The 19,722-nt window shown below is 51.7% G+C and overlaps 1 protein-coding gene across 3 annotated transcripts in view; it reads left to right on the top strand.

The window, feature by feature from the left end:
* The window catches only part of slc23a3 (solute carrier family 23 member 3), a 98,202-nt gene that overhangs the window by 36,253 nt on the left and 42,227 nt on the right, over positions 1–19,722 (top strand). For all 3 annotated transcript variants that reach the window (XM_072469402.1, XM_072469393.1, XM_072469385.1), the window contains one exon: positions 17,163–17,286. In XM_072469402.1, coding sequence (XP_072325503.1) covers positions 17,163–17,286 — 124 coding nt within the window. The remainder of the gene's footprint in view (positions 1–17,162; positions 17,287–19,722) is intronic.

The raw sequence follows: 19,722 nt of genomic DNA, 5'->3' as shown, positions 1-19,722 counted from the left end.
TATTTTAACAGCCGCTGATAACAGTTTCACAGAACAAGAAATGCTATGTGTCCTTGATAAGATCAAGGACCCCAGTTGCAGACAGGACATCATTATGTTAGTTTTGAATGACTTCTGTATGAAGTTAGGGGCGGGTAAGACAACACCCACTTTAACCATGTATGTGATAACTGGGATGCTAGGAAAATTGATTGACTGCATGTAATGAAGTGTGACGCAAATATGGTTGATTGATTGTCCGTAAATGAGAATACAACAAATTCCACTCCTTGAATCTGTATATTAACCCGTGTGAACCATAGCTCAAGTGAGAAAAGGTGCTGTCAATAGGCTACAGTGTCTCACAGGCCTTCTCTCCCAGAATTCTGATATAATAAATTGCTTTTTTCACTTCACCCGAGACCCTCCCATTACACAAACCCCTCCACGAGAGAGCCAGCCATCAGAACCCCCCCCCCCCCCATTACAGATCACCTCACCAGCGTCCCCCATTATTGAGACCCATACCAGAGAACCCCCCGCCCCCAATTACAGAGACCCCCCTGCTGCCTGGAAACTAGAGAGCAGTCCAGATGAAGGCAGTGAAAGAAAATCACTGTTTTAAAACTCATCAGTGCCTTACACCTGCTGGCTCAGGCAGAGGAATCAACACCGGTCAATTCCTGAAAAGTGAAAACCACAGCAGCTGGGTTTAAACCTCCTGAGATCTTTGATCTGCAAGGCTTTCATTCACACTAATGGAAACCTGCTTGTACAAGGCTGTGATTGGTAGCTTGCACACAGCCAGCTGTCTTTATTGTTTAATCTCATTTCCCTTCATGCTTGAATGGATCTCAAGTACCCAGCTGTGTAACTAACCACAATGTTTCCAAACATCTAGATGGTGATTGGCAGCTCTTGGACCACATCAAAAGCAGTGAAGTGCTTTCTGCAGAGAAATAGAGCAAGTGAGAGCACTTAACTGCTTTGAAAATGAAAAAATTAAATGAAAATCGCTTATTGTCACAAGTAGGCTTCAAGTGAAGTTACTGTGAAAAGCCCCTAGTCACCACATTCCTGCCCCTGTTCGGGGAGGCTGGTACAGGAATTGAACCCGCGCTGCTGGCCTGTCTTGGTCTGCTTTAAAATCCAGCTATTTAGCCCTGTGCTAAACCAGCCCCTTAGATGTGGCTTCTTGTGGGGGGTCTCTGAAATGTGGGGTACCTGATAGGAATCTCTGTAAATGGGGTTTTTGGTGGGGGGGGGTCTCTCTTATGTGGGGTCTCTGGTGAGATCTTTGTAATGGGGGGGGGGGGGTCTGGTCAGGGACTCTCTTTTAGGGGGTCTCTAGTGTGGTCTCCCTTATAGGGGGATCGCTGCAATGGAGGGGTTTCTGGTAAGGGAGTCTCTTTTAGGGGGTCTCTGGTGAGGAGGTGGTCTGGTGAGGATGGGGTGGGCAGGATTTGCATTGTGGAGGGGAGGGGGGGGCCGTCCGGTGGACTTTGGGGGCAACTCCCCGAAGGAGTTACCCCTTTGCCCACTGCGAGGTCCACCGCGTTGGAAATACCTGCACCAATTCTCGCCCAGGTGAATCCCGGCCCAGAGGACTGGAGAATCCCGTTGGCTCGGAGAATCCGGTGCCCCGCCTGTCAATAGGCTGCATTGATCCACTTACAACCTCCCGCTGGCTCGGGGTGTGAACCTCAGGACCACCGCCAGCGAGGGACCGCAGCATCGGAATGGGAACGTCGTTTCTTTGGACGATTCTCCGACGTGTCGCCCAATTCCGCTTCTGCCGGTGGGCAGTGGAGGATCCAGCCCAACGGTTTGAGCTGAAGAGGGATAGAAATGTGATGGAGGTGACAGTCGAGGAGGTGGACAGAATAGAATTAGTGCTTAACACCGGCTGGAATGTCCGGTCGCCGCCGGCGAAATCACGTTCGGCAAACGGCCGGAGCATCCACGTTTCCGACCACTTCGGGGGGGGGGGTGGACCCTTTCGCGATGCTCTGCCCCCTCCAAAGCGGCGTACTCTAGGAGCACGCTGCGCGCCATATTGAGGGCATCAGGACATTGCCTGAGGCCAGCTCCCCCCCGATGCTCTGCCCCCGACTGGCCAAGTTCCCTCAGGCGTCGGCCACGTGTGGCCTCATCCGTCAGGGACTGGGCGTGACGGCTGCAGACTCAGTCCAGCGCCACCACAGTCGGGGATGGGCCGATCGGCGGGCAGGGGGGGGCGGACATTATTCGGGGCTGGGGGCACTGTGTGGGGGGTGGCCCAGAGCGCCCAAGCCGACCGAAGGGGGGGGACTATGTCGCGGCCACGGACCCGGCAATTATCTGGGCCGTGTCGGCAGCTCTACGCTGCCGTCCTGCCGGGCCCCGGCCAAACCGGGGATCGGTGGCCGTTTTGCACCATTTCTTCTGGCGCAAAACGGTCACCGTTCCCAGGTGGACGAGGGGGACCCAGCCCCAGAATCGGAGAGTCCAGCCCCGTGGCTTGTGTGTCCGTGACATCTTTGTCAATTTCTCCACGGGTGGCTCTCCTTCCAGCAAGCGGTCAGCCAGACCACCCCCTCACCACCTCCCCCCCCCAACCCCCCCTCCCCCCGCTCCATTTAAAATCCAGCCAGGGGTAACAATTGGACAGGATACTACAGGGAGATTTTGCCCGCTCTTCCTCACAACAGTGCAGTGGGATCTTTTGCATCCACCTGTTGGAAGCCTCGTTTTAAGATCTCATCTGAAAGCTGGCAACCCCAGCAGTGCGGCACCCCCGGCAGTGCGGCTCCCGCTGCAGTGCGGCACCCCCGGCAGTGCGGCACCCCCGGCAATGCGGCACCCTCGGCAGTGCGGCTCCCGCTGCAGTGCGGCTCCCGCTGCAGTGCGGCATCCCCGGCAATGCGGCACCCCCGGCAGTGTGGAACCCCCGGCAATGCGGCACCCCCGGCAGTGTGGAACCCCCGGCAATGCGGCACCCTCGGCAGTGCGGCTCCCGCTGCAGTGCGGCTCCCGCTGTAGTGCGGCACACCCGGCAGTGCAGCACCCTCGGCAGTGTGGAACCCCCGGCAGTGCGGCACCCGCTGCAATGCGGCACCCCCGGCAGTGCGGCACCCCCGGCAGTGCGGTACCCGCTGCAATGCGGCACCCCCGGCAGTGCGGCACCCCCGGCAGTGCGGTACCCGCTGCAGTGCGGCACCCGCTGCAGTGCGGCACCCGCTGCAATGCGGCACCCCCGGCAGTGCGGCACCCCCGGCAGTGCGGTACCCGCTGCAATGCGGCACCCCCGGCAGTGCGGCACCCCCGGCAGTGCGGTACCCGCTGCAATGCGGCACCCCCGGCAATGCGGCAACCCCGGCAGTGCGGCACCCCCGGCAGTGCGGCACCCCCGGCAGTGCGGCACCCCCGGCAGTGCGGCACACCCAGCAGTGCAGCACCCTCAGCAGTGCGGCACCTCCGGCAGTGCAGCACCCTCGGCAGTGTAGCACCCCCGGCAGTGCGGCACACCCAGCAGTGCAGCACCCCCGGCAGTGCGGTACCCTCGGCAGTGCGGCTCCCGCTGTAGTGCGGTACCCCCGGCAATGCGGCACACCCGGCAGTGTGGAACCCCCGGCAGTGCGGCACCCTCGGCAGTGCGGCACCCCCGGCAGTGCGGCACCCCCGGCAGTGCAGCACCCCCGGCAGTGCGGCACCCCCGGCAGTGCGGAACCCCCGGCAGTGCGGTACCCTCAGCAGTGCAGCACTCCCGGCAGTGCGGCACCCGCTGCAATGCGGCACCCCCGGCAGTGCGGCACCCCCGGCAGTGCGGCACCCGCTGCAATGCGGCACCCCCGGCAGTGATGCACCCCCGGCAGTGCGGCACCCCTGGCAGTGCGGCACCCCAGGCAGTGCGGCACCCCCGGCAGTGCAGCACCCCCGGCAGTGCGGCACCCCCGGCCTGCGGCACCCCCGGCCGTGCGGCAACTCCGGCAGTGCAGCACCCGCTGCAGTGTGGCACCCCCGGCAGTGCGGCAACCCCGGCAGTGCGGCACCCCCGGCAGTGCGGCAACCTCGGCAGTGCGGCAACCCCGGCAGTGCGGCACCCGCTGCAGTGTGGCACCCCCGGCAGTGCGGCACCCCCGGCAGTGCGGCACCCTCGGCAGTGCGGCAACCCCGGCAGTGCGGCACCCGCTGCAGTGTGGCACCCCCGGCAGTGCGGCAACCTCGGCAGTGTGGCACCCCCGGCAGTGCGGCACCCGCTGCAGTGTGGCACCCCCGGCAGTGCGGCAACCTCGGCAGTGTGGCACCCCCGGCAGTGCGGCACCCCCGGCAGTGCGGCACCCCCGGCAGTGCGGCACCCCCGGCAGTGCGGCACCCCTGGCAGTGCGGCACCCCAGGCAGTGCGGCACCCCCGGCAGTGCGGTACCCTTGGCAGTGCGGCACCCCCGGCCGTGCGGCACCCCCGGCCGTGCGGCAACTCCGGCAGTGCAGCACCCGCTGCAGTGTGGCACCCCCGGCCGTGCGGCAACCTCGGCAGTGTGGCACCCCCGGCAGTGTGGCACCCCCGGCCGTGCGGCAACCTCGGCAGTGTGGCACCCCCGGCAGTGTGGCACCCCCGGCAGTGTGGCACCCCCGGCAGTGCGGCACCCTCGGCAGTGCTGCAACCCCGGCAGTGCGGCACCCGCTGCAGTGTGGCACCCCCGGCAGTGCGGCACCCGCTGCAGTGTGGCAGCCCCTCAGTACGTGTTTACACTGGTAGAGGCTATTCTGTTCTCGCGCCACCGGGGTGGGGGTCTTGAACCCCCGATCTCTGTGATTCTGTGGCGAGAGTGCTGCCCAATTGAACCATGGCTGACACCTGTTCCAGTAAAACAAATTGATAAAGGCCCCCCTGGGAGGGGGCGGGGGAGGAGGGTGGGGGGAAGTGGGGAGGGGGCTACCAGAGACTTTGCTTCCCGGTGCTTTTGCAGAACTGAACCCGTCAACCAAATTTCAAAGCCAGAGAGACCGATCGGTGGAGCACACTGACACCTGGTGGCGGCACAGTGTAGAGGCAAAGCTTGGCCCTGGTGGAGGGCAAGGTGGAAACAGCTGCAACTGGCAGAAATCGGCAGTGAAATCTCACCCAGCAGGTTTGATCGGCGCCTGGAAGAGAAAGGACTGTCCCGCTCCTTCCCACTGCGTGCTGATGGGCCTTCTTTCAATAGAACCCCTCATAGAATTCCGACGGTGCAGAAGGAGGCCGTTCGGCCCATCGGGTCTGCACCGACCCTCTGAAAGAGCGCCCTACCCAGGCCCAACTGCCCCGCCCTATCCCCGTAACCCCACCTAACCTGCACAGCCCTGGACACTAAAGGTAGGGTGCTCTTGCAGAAGGGCAATGCAGACCCGATGGGCCGAATGCACTACTTCGGCACTGCAGGGATTCTAATGGTTCGTGTCGGAGCAGCCATTTCTTCTTGTGCTTTTCCCTTTGCCCCTCTTGTGCAGTAACTGAGGGAGTGCTGCCCGGTATCCAGGGGGTGGGGGTGGGGGGGGGGGGGGTGGGGGGGGATGGTAGACTCCGGCCCCTCTGTTAGACTTCACCTGACATCATTTAATCAGATTATCCAATCGCTCTTTGTGGGATCTTGCTGTGCGATATGGGCATTGCTGGCAAGGCCAGTAAATGTTGCCCAACCCCAATTTCTGCACCTGAGTGCCTTGCTAGATCACTTCAGAGAACGGTTATGAGCCAGTCATTTGGGTTTCCAGGGGTTCCTGCATTACAACGGAGGCTGAAATTCATGCTGGGCCTTGGCTGCAATGCATGTTAGAGTTGCAATATGCTAGTGTTGCAATATGTTGATGTTGTAATATGTCAGTGTTGTAATATATCAGTGTTGTAATATGTTAGTGTAGTAATATGTCGGTGTTGTAAAATGTCAGTGTCGTAATATGTCAGTGTTGTAATATGTTGGTGTTGTAATATGTCGGTGTTGTAATATGTTGGTGCTGTAATATGTCAGTGTTGTAATATGTCAGTGTTGTAATATGTTGGTGTTGTAATATGTCGGTGTTGTAATATGTTGGTGTTGTAATATGTTAGTGCTGTAATATGTTAGTGTAGTAATATGTCGGTGTTGTAATATGTCAGTGTTGTAATATGTTGGTGTTGTAATATGTCAGTGTTGTAATATATCAGTGTTGTAATGTGTTGGTGCTGTAATATGTTGGTGTTGTAATATGTTAGTGCTGTAATATGTTAGTGTAGTAATATGTCGGTGTTGTAATATGTCAGTGTTGTAATATGTTGGTGTTGTAATATGTCGGTGTTGTAATATGTCGGTGTTGTAATATGTCCCTGAGAGATTGCAGCGCTGCATCACTAAAAGGGAAGTGTGTCATGGGATTCAGTTTTAGTTTCACTTTTGCTTTTGAGTGGAGCGCACAGCACAGCCAGCTCTGCTGCTGGTGACTTCAAGCTTTATATCCGTGGATATCGGTTCCCATGGGTCAAGTCTAAATAAATGAACGCACAACGTGTTTCAGGTGGATGTTAAGAGGCTTGAAGGTGATTGAGTGAGTGGGCAAATATGTGGCAGATTTAGATACGGGGATAGATGTGAAGTTATCCACTTTGAACAGAGAAACAGATTGACAGAGGATTATTTAAATGGGGATAGATTGGGAAATATTGATGTACAGAGGGATCTGGTGGTCCTAGTACACCAGTCACTAGAAAGCAAGCATGCCCGTCCAGAAAGCAGTTAGGAAGGCAAATGTTGGCCTTCATTGCAAAAGGTACAAGGGATTCTTACTGCGGCTGTACAGGGCCTTGGAGAGGCCACATCTGGAGTAGTGTGTGCAGTTTTTGTCTCCTTATCTAAGAAAGGATATACTTTCCATAGAGCGAGCACAGCACCGGTTCGCCAGACTAATTCCTGGGATGACTGGATTGTCTAATGATGAGAGATTGAGTCAACTGGATCTGCATTCGCTGGAATTTAGAAACATGAGAGGTATTTGCACTGAATAGTATCAAGATCCGACAGGGTTGGACAGACTGGGCGAGAGGGTGTTGTTTCCTATGGATGGGAGGATGTAGAACAAAGGGCCACCGTCTCAGGGTGCGGGATAGGCCATTTTGGACTGAAACGAGGAGAAACCTCTTCACTCAGAGGGCGGTGAACCTGTGGAATTCTCTACCACAGAAGGCTGTGGAGGCCAAGCCACTGAATATATTTAAGAAGGAAATAGGCAGATTTCTAGACTCGAAAGGCATCAAGGGGTATGGGGAAGGGCAGTAATATGGTGCTGAGATAGAGGATCAGCCATGATCGTGATGAACGGCGGAGCAGGCTCGAAGGGCCGAATGGCCTCCTCCTGCTCCTATCTACTATGTTTCTACATTTATCCGATGCCTTACAGGCGATCAAGGGCTTAGATGGAGTAGAGTTCTTACAATGTATACAGGGTAACTTTTTAGCTCAATATGTAGATGATCCAATAAGGGGTGGTGCAGTGCGGGGCCTAATTCAGGTGGTTGATGTGATGGTGGGGGAGCATTTTGATAATAGCGGCCACAACATGGTTTAATTTGAATTTGCTATGGACAAAGAAATAGACAAGTTGCAAAAAAACGATTTTGGATTGGGGGAGAGTAGATTTTAACGAAATAAGGCAGGTTCTGGCCAAGGTAGACTGGGACGAGTTACTTGTGGGGAAACCAAAGCAGAGCAGTGGGGGCTGTTCAAAAATGAAATGGAGAGGGTACAGGCCCAACATGATTCCTCTCGGGTAAAAGGAAGGTGTAACAAACCCAGAGAAGCATGGTTGACCAGAGACATTGAGGATACGCTGAGAAGGAAAAGAGAGGCTTTTGGCAAATACAAGGGGAGCAAGTCTGCAGAGGCGTTAGTGGAGTACAGAAAGTGCAGGTAAATCAATAAGGAGAGCAAAGAGGGGATGTGAGAAAGCTCCGTCTGGTGAGAGTTGGGGAAATTCCAAGATATTCTAGATGTATATCAATGGGAAGAGGGTCGCCAGGGAAAGAGTCTTCCCATTAAGGGCCAAGGGGGAAATCAGTGGGTGGTGCCGAGGACATTGGTAGGGTTTTGAATGAATATTCCACATCTGTCTTCACCCAAGAGAATGAGGAGGTAGTTATGGAACTCGGGGAGAGAGACTGTGAGGTTCTTGAGCAAATTGTCATAGGGAATGATAAGGTATTGGAGGTATCGATGGGTTAAAAGTGGACAAATCTCCAGGTCCAGATGAAATGTGTCCCAGGCTGCTGTGGGAGGCGAGGGAGGAGATTGCTGGGGCTCTGACCCAAATGTTTCATTACTCTCTGGCCTTGGGGGAGGTGCCAGAGGACTGGAGAACAACTAATGTGGTCCCAGTACTTAAGAAAGGTTGTCGAGACAAGCCACAGATCTACAGACCGGTGAGTCTCACTTCAGTGGGAGGGAAACTGGAGAAGATTCTGAAGGAGAGAATCTATCTCCACTTGGAGAGGCAAGGTTTGATCAGGGGTAGTCAGCATGGCTTTGTCAGGAGGAGGTCACACGTAACAAATTTGATTGAATTTTTTGAGCATGTAACCAAGTGGATAGATGAGGGTAGTGCAGTCGATGTAGTTTACATAGATTTCAGCAAAGCTTTTGACAAGGTTCCACATGGGAGACTTATAAAGAAGGTAAATGCACATGGGATACATGGTAACTTGATAAGGTGGATTCACAATTGGCTCAGCTGTAGGAGACAGAGGGTGATGACAGACGGCTACTTTAGTGACTGGAAGCCAGTGTCCAGTGGGGTACCACAGGGATCTGTGTTGGGCCCCCTAATGTTTGTCATTTTGACATAGATGACTATGTGGGGGGGCTAGGATCAGTAAGTTTGCAGATGACACAAAGATCGGCCGGGTGGTTAACAGTGAGGTTGAGTGTCTTGGGTTACAGGAAGATACAGACGGGATGGTCACATGGGCGGATAAGTGGCAGACTGAATTTAACCCTGGAAAGTGTGAGGTGATACACTTTGGAAGGAGTAAGGTGACCAGGAAGTATTCAATGAAAGGCCTGACACTGGGAAGTTCCGAGGAACAAGGGACCTTGGTGTCCATAGATCTCTGAAGGCAGGAGGGCAGGTTAATAGGGTGGTGAAAAAGGCACATGGGACACTCGCTATTATCAATCGAGGCACAGATTACAAAAGCAGGGATGTCATGTTGGAGTTCTATAGAACTTTGGTGAGGCCACAGCTGGAGTACTGTGCGCAATTCTGGTCGCCACATTGTAGGAAGGATGTGATTGCACTGGAGGAGGCGCAGAGGCGATTCACCAGGATGTTGCCTGGGATGGAACATTTAAGTTATGAAGAGAGGTTGGATAGGCTTGGGTTGTTTTCGCTGGAGCAGAGAAGACTGAGGGGTGACCTGATCGAGGTGGACAAGATTATGAGTGGTATGGACAGGGTGGATAGGGAACAGCTGTTCCCCTCAGTTGAAGAGTCAGTTACGAGGGGGACACAAGTTCAAGGTAAGCGGTGGGAGGTTCAGGGGGATTTGAGGAAAACCTTTTAACCCAGAGGGTGGTGACGGTCTGGAACGCACTGCCTGGGAGGGTGGTAGAGGCGGGTTGCCTCACATCCTTTAAAAAGTACCTGGATGAGCACTTGGCGCGTCTTAACATTCGAGGCTATGGGCCAAGTGCTGGCAAGTGGGATTAGGTGGGCAGGTCAGGGGTCTTTCATGTGTCAGTGCAGACTCGATGGGCCAAAAGGCCTTTCCTGCGCAGTATTATTCTGTGAGTCTCTGATTAGTGCCGTTATATCAGTATGAAAACACAACAGCTCAGGCTAGTCAGAGTAGGAATGTCAGGATAGATAGGATGAATGCATGGCTCGAGAGATGGTGCAAGAGGGAGGGATTCAAATTCCTGGGGCATTGGAACTGGTTCTGGGGGAGGTGGGACCAGTACAAACCGGACGGTCTGCACCTGGGCAGGACTGGAACCAATGTCCTGGGGGGGGGTTTGCTAGAGCTTTTGGGGAGGGTTCAAACTAACGTGGCAGGGGGATGGGAACCGATGCAGGAAGTCGGAAGGTAGTAAAACAGGGACAGAAACGAAAGGCAGTAAGGGGGAAAGTGTAAGGCAGAGAAGCCATAGTCAAAAATCAAAAAGGGCGGCAGTACAAGGTACAGTGACTGAGGGGAGCTCAGTGAATAGGATCAGGAATACTAAAAGAAATAAAACGGGAAGTGAAAACATTAATGGTAAGTGACACGGCAGGTTGTTACATGAAGATATGGGTTCAACGACAAGGAAAATTAGGAGAGAAGTTAAGAGGAAAGATAACTGAAGAGAGGTTACTGATGTAGGTGTTAAGATTCAAAACAGAGGTATAAAAGCCAACATAAGTGTACTTTACCTAAATGCTCGTAGTATTCGGAATAAGGTAAATGTGATGATGGCGCAAATCATCGTGAATGACTATGATTTAGTGGCCATTACTGAAACATGGTTAAAGGATGGTCACGACTGGGAGTTAAATATCTGAGGGTATCAAACTATTCGGAAGGACAGAGTGGATGGTAAGGGAGGTGGTGTAGCTCTGTTATTTAAGGATGACATCTGGGCAATAGTAAGGGAAGACATCGGTGCTATGGAGGATAAGGTTGAATCCATTTGGGTGGAAATCAGGAATAGTAAGGCGAAAAAGTCACTGATAGGAGTAGTCTATAGGCCACCAAATAGTAATATTATGGTGGGGCAGGCAATAAACAAAGAAATAACTGATGCATGTAGAAATGGTATAGCAGTTATCATGGGGGATTTTAATCTACATGTCGATTGGTTTAACCAGGTCGGTCAAGGCAGCATTGCGGAGGAGTTTATAGAATGTATCCGCGATAGTTTCCTAGAACAGTATGTAATTGAACCTACGAAGGAACAAGCGGTCCTGGATTTGGTCCTGTGTAATGAGACAGGATTGATTAATGATCTCATAGTTAGGGATCCTCTCAGAAGGAGCGATCATAATATGGTGGAATTTAAAATACAGATGGAGGGTGAGAAGGTAAAATCAAACACTAGTGTTTTGTGCTTAAACAAAGGAGATTACAATGGGATGAGAGAAGAACTAGCTAAGGTAGACTGGGACCAAAGACTTTATGGTGAAACAGTTGAGGAACAGTGGAGAACCTTCCAAGCGATTTTTCACAGTGCTCAGCAAAGGCTTATACCAACAAAAAGGAAGGACGGTAGAAGGAGGGAAAATCGACCGTGGATATCTAAAGAAATAAGGGAGAGAATCAAATTGAAGGAAAAAGCATACAAAGTGGCAAAAATTAATGGGAGACTAGAGGACTGGGAAATCTTTAGGGAGCAACAGAAAGCTACTAAAAAAGCTATAAAGAAGAGTAAGATACATTATGAGAGTAAACTTGCTCAGAATATAAAAACAGATAGTAAACGTTTCTACAAATGTATGAAACAAAACAGAGTAGCTCAGGTAAATATTGGTCCTTTAGAGGATGAGAAGGGAGATTTAATAATGGGAGATGAGGAAATGGCTGAGGAACTGAACAGGTTTTTTGGGTCGGTCTTCACAGTGGAAGACACAAATAACATGCCAGTGACTGATGGAAATGAGGCTATGACAGGTGAGGACCTTGAGAGGATTGTTATCACTAAGGAGGTAGTGATGGGCAAGCTAGTGGGGCTAAAGGTAGACAAGTCTCCTGGCCCTGATGGAATGCATCCCAGAGTGCTAAAAGAGGTGGCTAGGGAAATTGCAAATGCACTAGTCATAATTTACCAAAATTCACTAGACTCTGGGGTGGTCCCGGCGGATTGGAAATTAGCAAATGTGACACCACTGTTTAAAAAAGGAGGTAGGCAGAAAGTGGGTAATTATAGGCCAGTGAGCTTAACTTCGGTAGTAGGGAAGATGCTGGATTCTATCATCAAGGAAGAAATGTCGATGGAAATTGTCCCATTGGGCAGACGCAGCATGGGTTCATAAAGTGCCTAACTAATTTAGTGGAATTTTTTGAGGACATTAACAGTGCGGTAGATAACGGGGAGCCATTGGATGTGGTATATTTGGATTTCCAGAAAGCCTTTGACAAGGTGCCACACAAAAGGTTGCTGCATAAGATAAAGATGCATGGCATTAAGGGGAAAGTAGCAGCATGGAGAGAGGATTGGTTAATTAATAGAAAGCAAAGAGTGGGGATTAATGGGTGTTTCTCTGGTTGGCAAACAGTAGCTAGTGGTGTCCCTCAGGGATCAGTGTTGGGCCCACAATTGTTCACAATTTACATAGATGATTTGGAGTTGGAGACCAAGGGCAATGTGTCCAAGTTTGCAGACGACACTAAGATAAGTGGTAAAGCAAAAAGTGCAGAGGATACTGGAAGTCTGCAGAGGGATTTGGATAGGCTAAGTGAATGGGCTAGGGTCTGGCAGATGGAATACAATGTTGGCAAATGTGTGGTTATCCATTTTGGTAGGAATAACAACAAAAGAGATTATTATTTAAATGATAAAATATTAAAACATGCTGCTGTGCAGAGAGACCTGGGTGTGCTAGTGCATGAGTCGCAAAAAGTTGTTTTACAGGTGCAACAGATGATTAAGAAGGCAAATGGAATTTTGTCCTTCATTGCTAGAGGGATGGAGTTTAAGACTAGGGAGGTTATGCAATTGAATAAGGTATTAGTGAGGCCACACCTGGAGTATTCTGTTGTTTTGGTCTCCTTACCTGAGAAAGGACATATTGGCACTAGAGGGTGTGCAGAGGAGATTCATTAGGTTAATCCCAGAGCTGAAGGGGTTGGATAATTAGGAGAGGTTGAGTAGACTGGGACTGTACTCGTTGGAATTTAGAAGGATGAGGGGGGATCTTATAGAAATATATAAAATTATGAAGGGAATAGATAGGATAGATGCGGGCAGGTTGTTTGCACTGGTCGGGGAAAGCAGAACTAGGGGGCATAGCCTCAAAATAAGGGGAAGTAGATTTAGGACTGAGTTTAGGAGGAACTTCTTCAACCAAAGGATTGTGAATCTATGGAATTCCTTGCCCAGTGAAGCAGTTGAGGCTCCTTCATTAAATGTTTTCAAGATAAAGATAGATAGTATTTTGAAGAATAAAGGAATAAAGGGTTATGGTGTTCGGGTGGGAAAGTGGAGCTGAGTCCACAAAAGATCAGCCATGATCTCATTGAATGGTGGAGCAGGCTCGAGGGGCCAGATGGCCTACTCCTGCTCCTAGTTCTTATGTTCTTACGTTCTTATGTAAAGTCCTGAAAAGTGCTCTAAAGCCATCCCCCACCCCTGCCCACCCACCCCCGTTCCCCACCCCCTCGCCCCCAGCCCGGGATCCACAAGGATCTTTCAATTCCGTCCTCTTGCACAGTCGCTTCACCAGCTGCCTTGACCAAACTCCAGAATTCCCTCCCTACGCCTCTCCGCCTCCCCATCTCTCCTCCTTTAAGAAGCACCTCAAAACCCACCCTCTTTGATCAGGAGTTTTGTCGACTGTCCCAATATCTCCATTTGTCGATTATTTCCTTCATAGTAAGTGTAGTGGAAATCTGGAACGCTTCCCTCCCCTCCCTTCCCCCAAACTCCCCCAAAAAACAATTGAGGGGGTCTGCAAACCACTCCCGATAGATTTTTGCTGGGTGACGGTGCTGAGGTCTTTGGATCCTGGGCGTGTTTAGATGCCGTTTAGATACCGACCAACCAAGATGTTAGTGAATAGCATGACAAGATCCCCGCCATGTTTCCATTGGTAAGGAGCTGAACACTTCAAGAGGCCTCCTGGGTGAGGGAGGGACCGGGGGTGGGGGGTTGAAGGGGGCGGGGGGGGGGGGGGGGGTGGAGGGGGAGGTGTTTGGCTCCAATTGAACCTCCCGTCGCCTCTGAAATTCTAGTCTGTGAAAATCAGCCTGCAAATTTGCAAAGAGGGTCGATTCAATATTGCAAAGTGTGTAAGTGCGTAAGAATAAGGAAGTCGCTCTTTCCTGGGAAAGTCTGGCAGTGAATCCTTTATTCTAACGCTCTTACACACTTTGCAATATTGAATCGGCCCGTTTGATCTGAGAATTACAGAGGGATTGGTTCGAGTTTCGAAAACGTTGCCTGAGCATGCGGCACATTCAATCAAGGTTTTCAAAAAATAATTGGATACTTATCTGAAGAAAAACAATTGCTGGGCTACGGGGAAGAGAATCATAGGATCATAGAATCTGTACAGTGCAGAATGAGGCCATTCGGCCCGTCGAGTCTACACCGACCCTTCGAATGAGCACTCTGCCCATTAACGAGTGTCCACCTCGCCCTATCCCCTGTAATCCCATAACCTAACCTGCGCATCTCTGGACATTAAGTGGAGGTTTAGCATGGCCAATTCACCCAACCCGCACATCTTTGGGAAAGAGTGTGACTAGTTGAATCGCACTCGCAGAGAGCTGGCACAGACACGACGGGCCGAATGGCCTCATTCTGCACTGTACAGATTCTATGATCCTCCTTCTGTACTGTAGCATTCTATGATTCTATAAATAAATGACATGGATAATTCTTCAGGCCTTGACCAGGTAGATGCTGAGAGGCTGTTTAGAGAACTGAAGGTCACAGTCTCAGGATACGGACTCTGGAGCCGTGAAGCAACAATGCTAACCACTGTGCTATCACACTGCCCATTCTAAGTGAATTCGCAGATGTGGGGATAGTGCAAGAAGTAGCCACGATCTTACTGAATGGTGAAGCAGGTTTGAAGAGCCAAATGGTTCATTCCTGCTCCTATCTCTTATAAAGAGTGCAAACAGAGCGCCGACATTCATTTGTATAGGAAGAAGGCTCCAAGCCAGGGCAGGCAGTGTTAAATTTGAATAGAGCTTTGGTCAGCCCAAATTTGGAGTTCTACGCCCAGTTACGGGTCGTGTAGAAATCGCCCTTTGCCCGGAACACAGGTACACTCAGAGTGAATTGCAAACCCCCTCAACAATGCTGACTATTCCTTTTCAGTGTCGTAGTGAACCGAGCACGATGTACAATCAATTTACACTACTGTGATAGTAAACCGTGCACAATGCATAATGGGCTGTCAATTTATACTCCTGCTGGAAACCAAGTTCAAAGCACCTCCCCTGCTCTCTCCATACTACGAGGGGAATATTGGCGCACTAGAGAATGTGTGAAAAAATATATAGACGAGCAGTAACCGAGTTTGGAATGGGATTGAGCAGATAGGGACTCATCTTCACTGGGAAAGCGGAGGCTCTGCAGCGGTTGCTACCTCACAGCTGTGACCACACTTCTCCTGCAGTTATAAATTGTTGTCAATTGAAATTTGACACTCTTACATTTGTCCTGAGAAGTGCGAGTTGAAAAGCTTCGACAACCCGTCTCTCTTTTCAGCAGCATTCAGGCTCTGCACTAACAAGCGGTTTCTATGTTCTATGTTCAAAATTACTTCATTGGCTATCCCTTTGGGATGTCATGAGGCTCTGAAAGGTGCTATATGAATGCAATTTTTCCTTTCTTTAGACCTATGGCATTCCGATAGGGTGCATGTGGAGAAACTACATGTGTCTTTCCACAGGTCAAATAAAGAATTCAGGAGAACTGTCTTTACCCAGGGAGTGGTGGGAATGTGGGACTCGCTACCACAAGGAGTGGTTGAAGTGAATTCGCTCATTTAAGGGAAGGATTGATGCATACATGAGATCGTTGGGATCAGGGACTGGGTGCAAAGAGGTTATTAGAGCAGTTGGAGACTGGTGAGGGGGGGATAAACACCGACATAGAACTGCTTCTGCGTTACAGATTCCACATTAAAAACAATTCATCTGATATCAACCCACAAAGCAGTTCATTTACTTTCCACTAGGTGGAGCATTTGCCTCACTTTTGTTTGACGACCCGGGGAGCCGTACACCAGAGAAGGGGACCATTCAGCCCATTGTGTTCGTGCTTAATAATAATCTTTATTATTGTCACAAGTAGGCTTAAATTAACGCTGCAATCAAGTTACTGTGAAAAGCTCCTGGTCGCCACATTCCAGCGCCTGTTCGGGTATGCAGAGGGAGAATTCAGAATGTCCAATTCACCTATCAGCACGTCTTTTGGGATTTGTGGGAGGAAACCAGAGCGCCCGGAGGAAACCCACGCAGACACGGGGAGAACGTGCAGACTCCGCACAGACAGTGACCCAAGCCGGGAATCGAACCCGGGACCCTGGCGCTGTGAAGCAACAGTGCTAGCGTGCCCACCCATTCCTGCTTGCCCTCCACTCCCTGATGCATTTCAGTGTCATTGCTGTGGGTCATGTAGGCCAGATCGGGTCAGGATGGCAGATTTCCTTCAAGGGGAATTTAATTCCAAATTTGAATTCAGCTGATCTGCCTTGGTGGGATTTGAACCGTGTCCCTCGTAGCCTGGGTCCCTGGATTACTACTCCAGTGACAATGCCACTACACCACTGCCTCTTCTGGACTGTGGGTAGAAGATTCCGTAAGGAGTCAGCGTGGAATGGCGATGTATCCAGTTAGGTGTTGTTACTATTCAACTACACAGGCCCCCAGACCCTCTCTCAGACACCAAAAAAAAACCTTACAATACCCCCGACACCACCCCCTACATTACAACACTTCACTGGGTGTGGGCTATGCTGGGGCTGACCCCGTTTCAATTGGGAGGCGGTGGCGTGGTGGCCTGGCCACTGGCCTAGTAAACTAGAAACCCAGATTCGTGCTCCGGGGACTCGGGTTCGATTCCTGCCACTGCTGAAATTGGGACGTCCTTTAGGGAAGGAAATCCGCCGTCCTTACCCGGTCTGGCCTACATGTGACTCCAGACCCACAGCCATGTGGTTGACTCTTAACTGCCCCTTAAGGGCAATTAGGGATGGGCAATAAATTCTGGCACAGCCGGCGATGGCCACGTCCCATGAACGAATAAAAAATAAGTGAGCTCTTCTTTAGTCCTGTAATATTGATGATGTGGAGATGCCGGCGTTGGACTGGGGTGAGCACAGTAAGAAGTCTTACAACACCAGGTTAAAGCCCAACAGGGTTGTTTTGAAACACTACTCTGTGATTTGAAACAAACCTGTTGGACTTTAACCTGGTGTTGTAAGACTTCTTACTGTAATATTAAAGTGATGGTCAATGTGATATCCTGTGACCTTTCTCCCATTCTCAGGTTGATATTCCTGGTTGTGATTTTGTCCCAGCACCTTCGATCCTGTTACATCCCGATTTGGAGCTGGAAGAAATCTAAAGGCTTTGACCTCTTGACCTACTTCCCACTATTCAGGATATTTTCGGTATGGATTGCGAGTCCCTCGGTCCGGACGTACAGCCCATCGGGAGTTTGAGAGGGAAGGGGCATTCTAACGATCGCCGCGCATCGCGACTAAATTCACTTCCGTGTCGGAAGGCGCCTAGGCAAGACCGTTCTGCCACTCAATGAGCTGCCTGGTGTGTGTCAAACCCTGGCTCTCGTCTCTGAGTCAAAGGGTTTGGGCTCTCAGGTCCCACTCTGGGGCGTGAGCTCACAGGTCGAAGCTGGCCACCAAGGGGAGTGCTGAGGCAGTGCCGCACCGTAATATTGTGCTGGCTTCTCACATGTGCTGTTTGTGGGATCTTCCTGTGCGCAAACTGCCTGTTGTGTTTCCCTCCCAACCATTACTAGAATTCAAAAAAGAACTGCATTGGCCGAACACGGTTTGAGGTGCCCCGTGGCTGTGAAAAGCCCTACGTAAATGCAAACCTTTATTTCCATTGAATCCCAACAGTGGAAAAGGATTCCATTCGACCCATCGCGTCTGCATCAAACCGACCAAGAGCACCCTAGGCCCACTCCCCTGCCTTCTCCCCACAACCCCACCTGACTTGCACACCTTTGGACACTAAGAGGCAAATTAGCATTCAACTAACCTGCACACTTTTGGACTGTGGGAGGAAACCGGAGCACCCGGAGGAAACCCACGCAGACACGGGGGGAACGTGCAGACTCCGCACAGACAGTCACCCAAAGTTAGAATCGAACCCGGGGCCCTGGAGCTGTGAGGCAGCAATGCTAACCACTGTGCTGGCGCAGTGCTCTTTACCACATTTCCGTGTCCCTTTAATATGATATTCTAACAATCTCAGAATGGGAATATGGAAATAGGGTTCAAGTAGTGCATCAGCCATGCCCTCATCGAATGGTGGAGCTGGTTCAGGGGGTCGTATGGCCTACTCCTGATCTTGACGGGTGGTAGAGTGGTACAGCGGTTAGCACTGCTGCCTCGCAACGCCAGGGACCCAGGTTCCAAGTGCATTCCATGCACTAAGTGCATTCTGATCGCTCATGCATGTGATTGCAATGCACTTACCTCTCTTTGATGTGGTCAATGTTTGTAAACATTGGAGTTTCACCACCTAGAGTCACTGATGCATGAAGGGAGATGAATGAATCAAGTCTACAGTTGGTTTGTGGGAGCTGTCAATCACAGCACACTACTAGAAAGTTATGAATGGCTTGCAGCTAATGAATCTGTGGGGTTGAAACACAGGTCACAGCTGTTCTCCTTTGAGGAATAGACACGCAAAGCCTCCAGGTAAATGTTACAGCCGTAATTGTTTTCACCGGCCCGTCTGGACAGCTGTGTTGCTTCCAGACAGAGCTCTCTTTTCTGTGGGGCAGTGGGTCCCTCTAGTCAGGGGGTCCCTCTAGCTAAGGGGTCCCTGGGGTTTCTTCCTTCATTTAGGGGGTGCCGGGGGTCCCTTTAATTAACGGGTCTCTGTGCGGGGTCGCTCTAGTTAGAGGGTCTCTGTTATGGGGGTGTTCCTTCAGTTAGGGAGTCCCGGGATGGGGGTCTCCCTATTCATGGGGTTCCTGGGGGGGGGGGGGGGGGGCGTAGGTGGGGGCGTAGGGAGATTTCCTTATCAAGGGAGTCCAAGGTGGTAGATGAGGGGTGGGCAGGTAATGTATTGGGGGTAGGGGTAGAGAGGCCCTCGGATGGACTCTGGGAGTAGCTCCCCGATGGAGTCCCCCGACCCCTCCCCTACCACCCGCCTGGCCCATGGTGAGGTCCACCACGCCAGGGCCACACTGGGCAGAGAGCACAAGTGATCCGCGCCCATGTGATTCCCGGCCCCGGGGACTGGAGAATTACGGAGGGCTGGAGCATTGCGCCGGTCTCACGAAATAGATGGAAATGGGTCATCAAGACCAATTCGCATTAATTTACATGCTCCCGCGGACCTCGCTCCTGGTGTCAGTGGAAGGGCTCGGAGCATCTCGATCGGTTCAGCCCTCGGCGTCAATCCCGATCCCCCCCCCCCCTCCTCCCCCCAACGCCCGATTCTCCGTCCCATCGGGAAACACGATCCGGGCGTCGCGGGGCCGAGCGTCCAGCCCAATATGTTCCAGGCAGGTCACAATTGGCGAGTCTTTGAAATGTCCCGTCTCCAGAGAGCTACGGAATATTTCCAAGTCAGGCGTCGATCGGCTTGTGGATGATGAGGGAATTTGGAATGTAACGGTAGCGCAGGAAATGTTTTGAATTCTTGTACCGGGATCTGTGGGTCGCGGGCGAGCACAGCGCATTTATTGCCCATCCCTCACGTTCCCTTGCGAAGGTGGTGCTGAGTCGCGTTCTTGAACCGCTGCAGTCCGCGTGGTGTAGGTACACCCACTGTGCTGTTGGGGGCGGGGGATGGGGGGGAGGGGGGGGGTCCAGGGTTTTGGCCCAGGCAGATTTGAGGGTGAAAAT

Source organism: Scyliorhinus torazame, chromosome 2 (genome assembly GCF_047496885.1).
Source record: "Scyliorhinus torazame isolate Kashiwa2021f chromosome 2, sScyTor2.1, whole genome shotgun sequence".
NCBI lineage: Eukaryota > Metazoa > Chordata > Chondrichthyes > Carcharhiniformes > Scyliorhinidae > Scyliorhinus > Scyliorhinus torazame.
The sequence above is the reverse complement of the archived record's forward strand: the minus strand, read 5'-3'. Positions and strand labels throughout refer to the sequence as shown.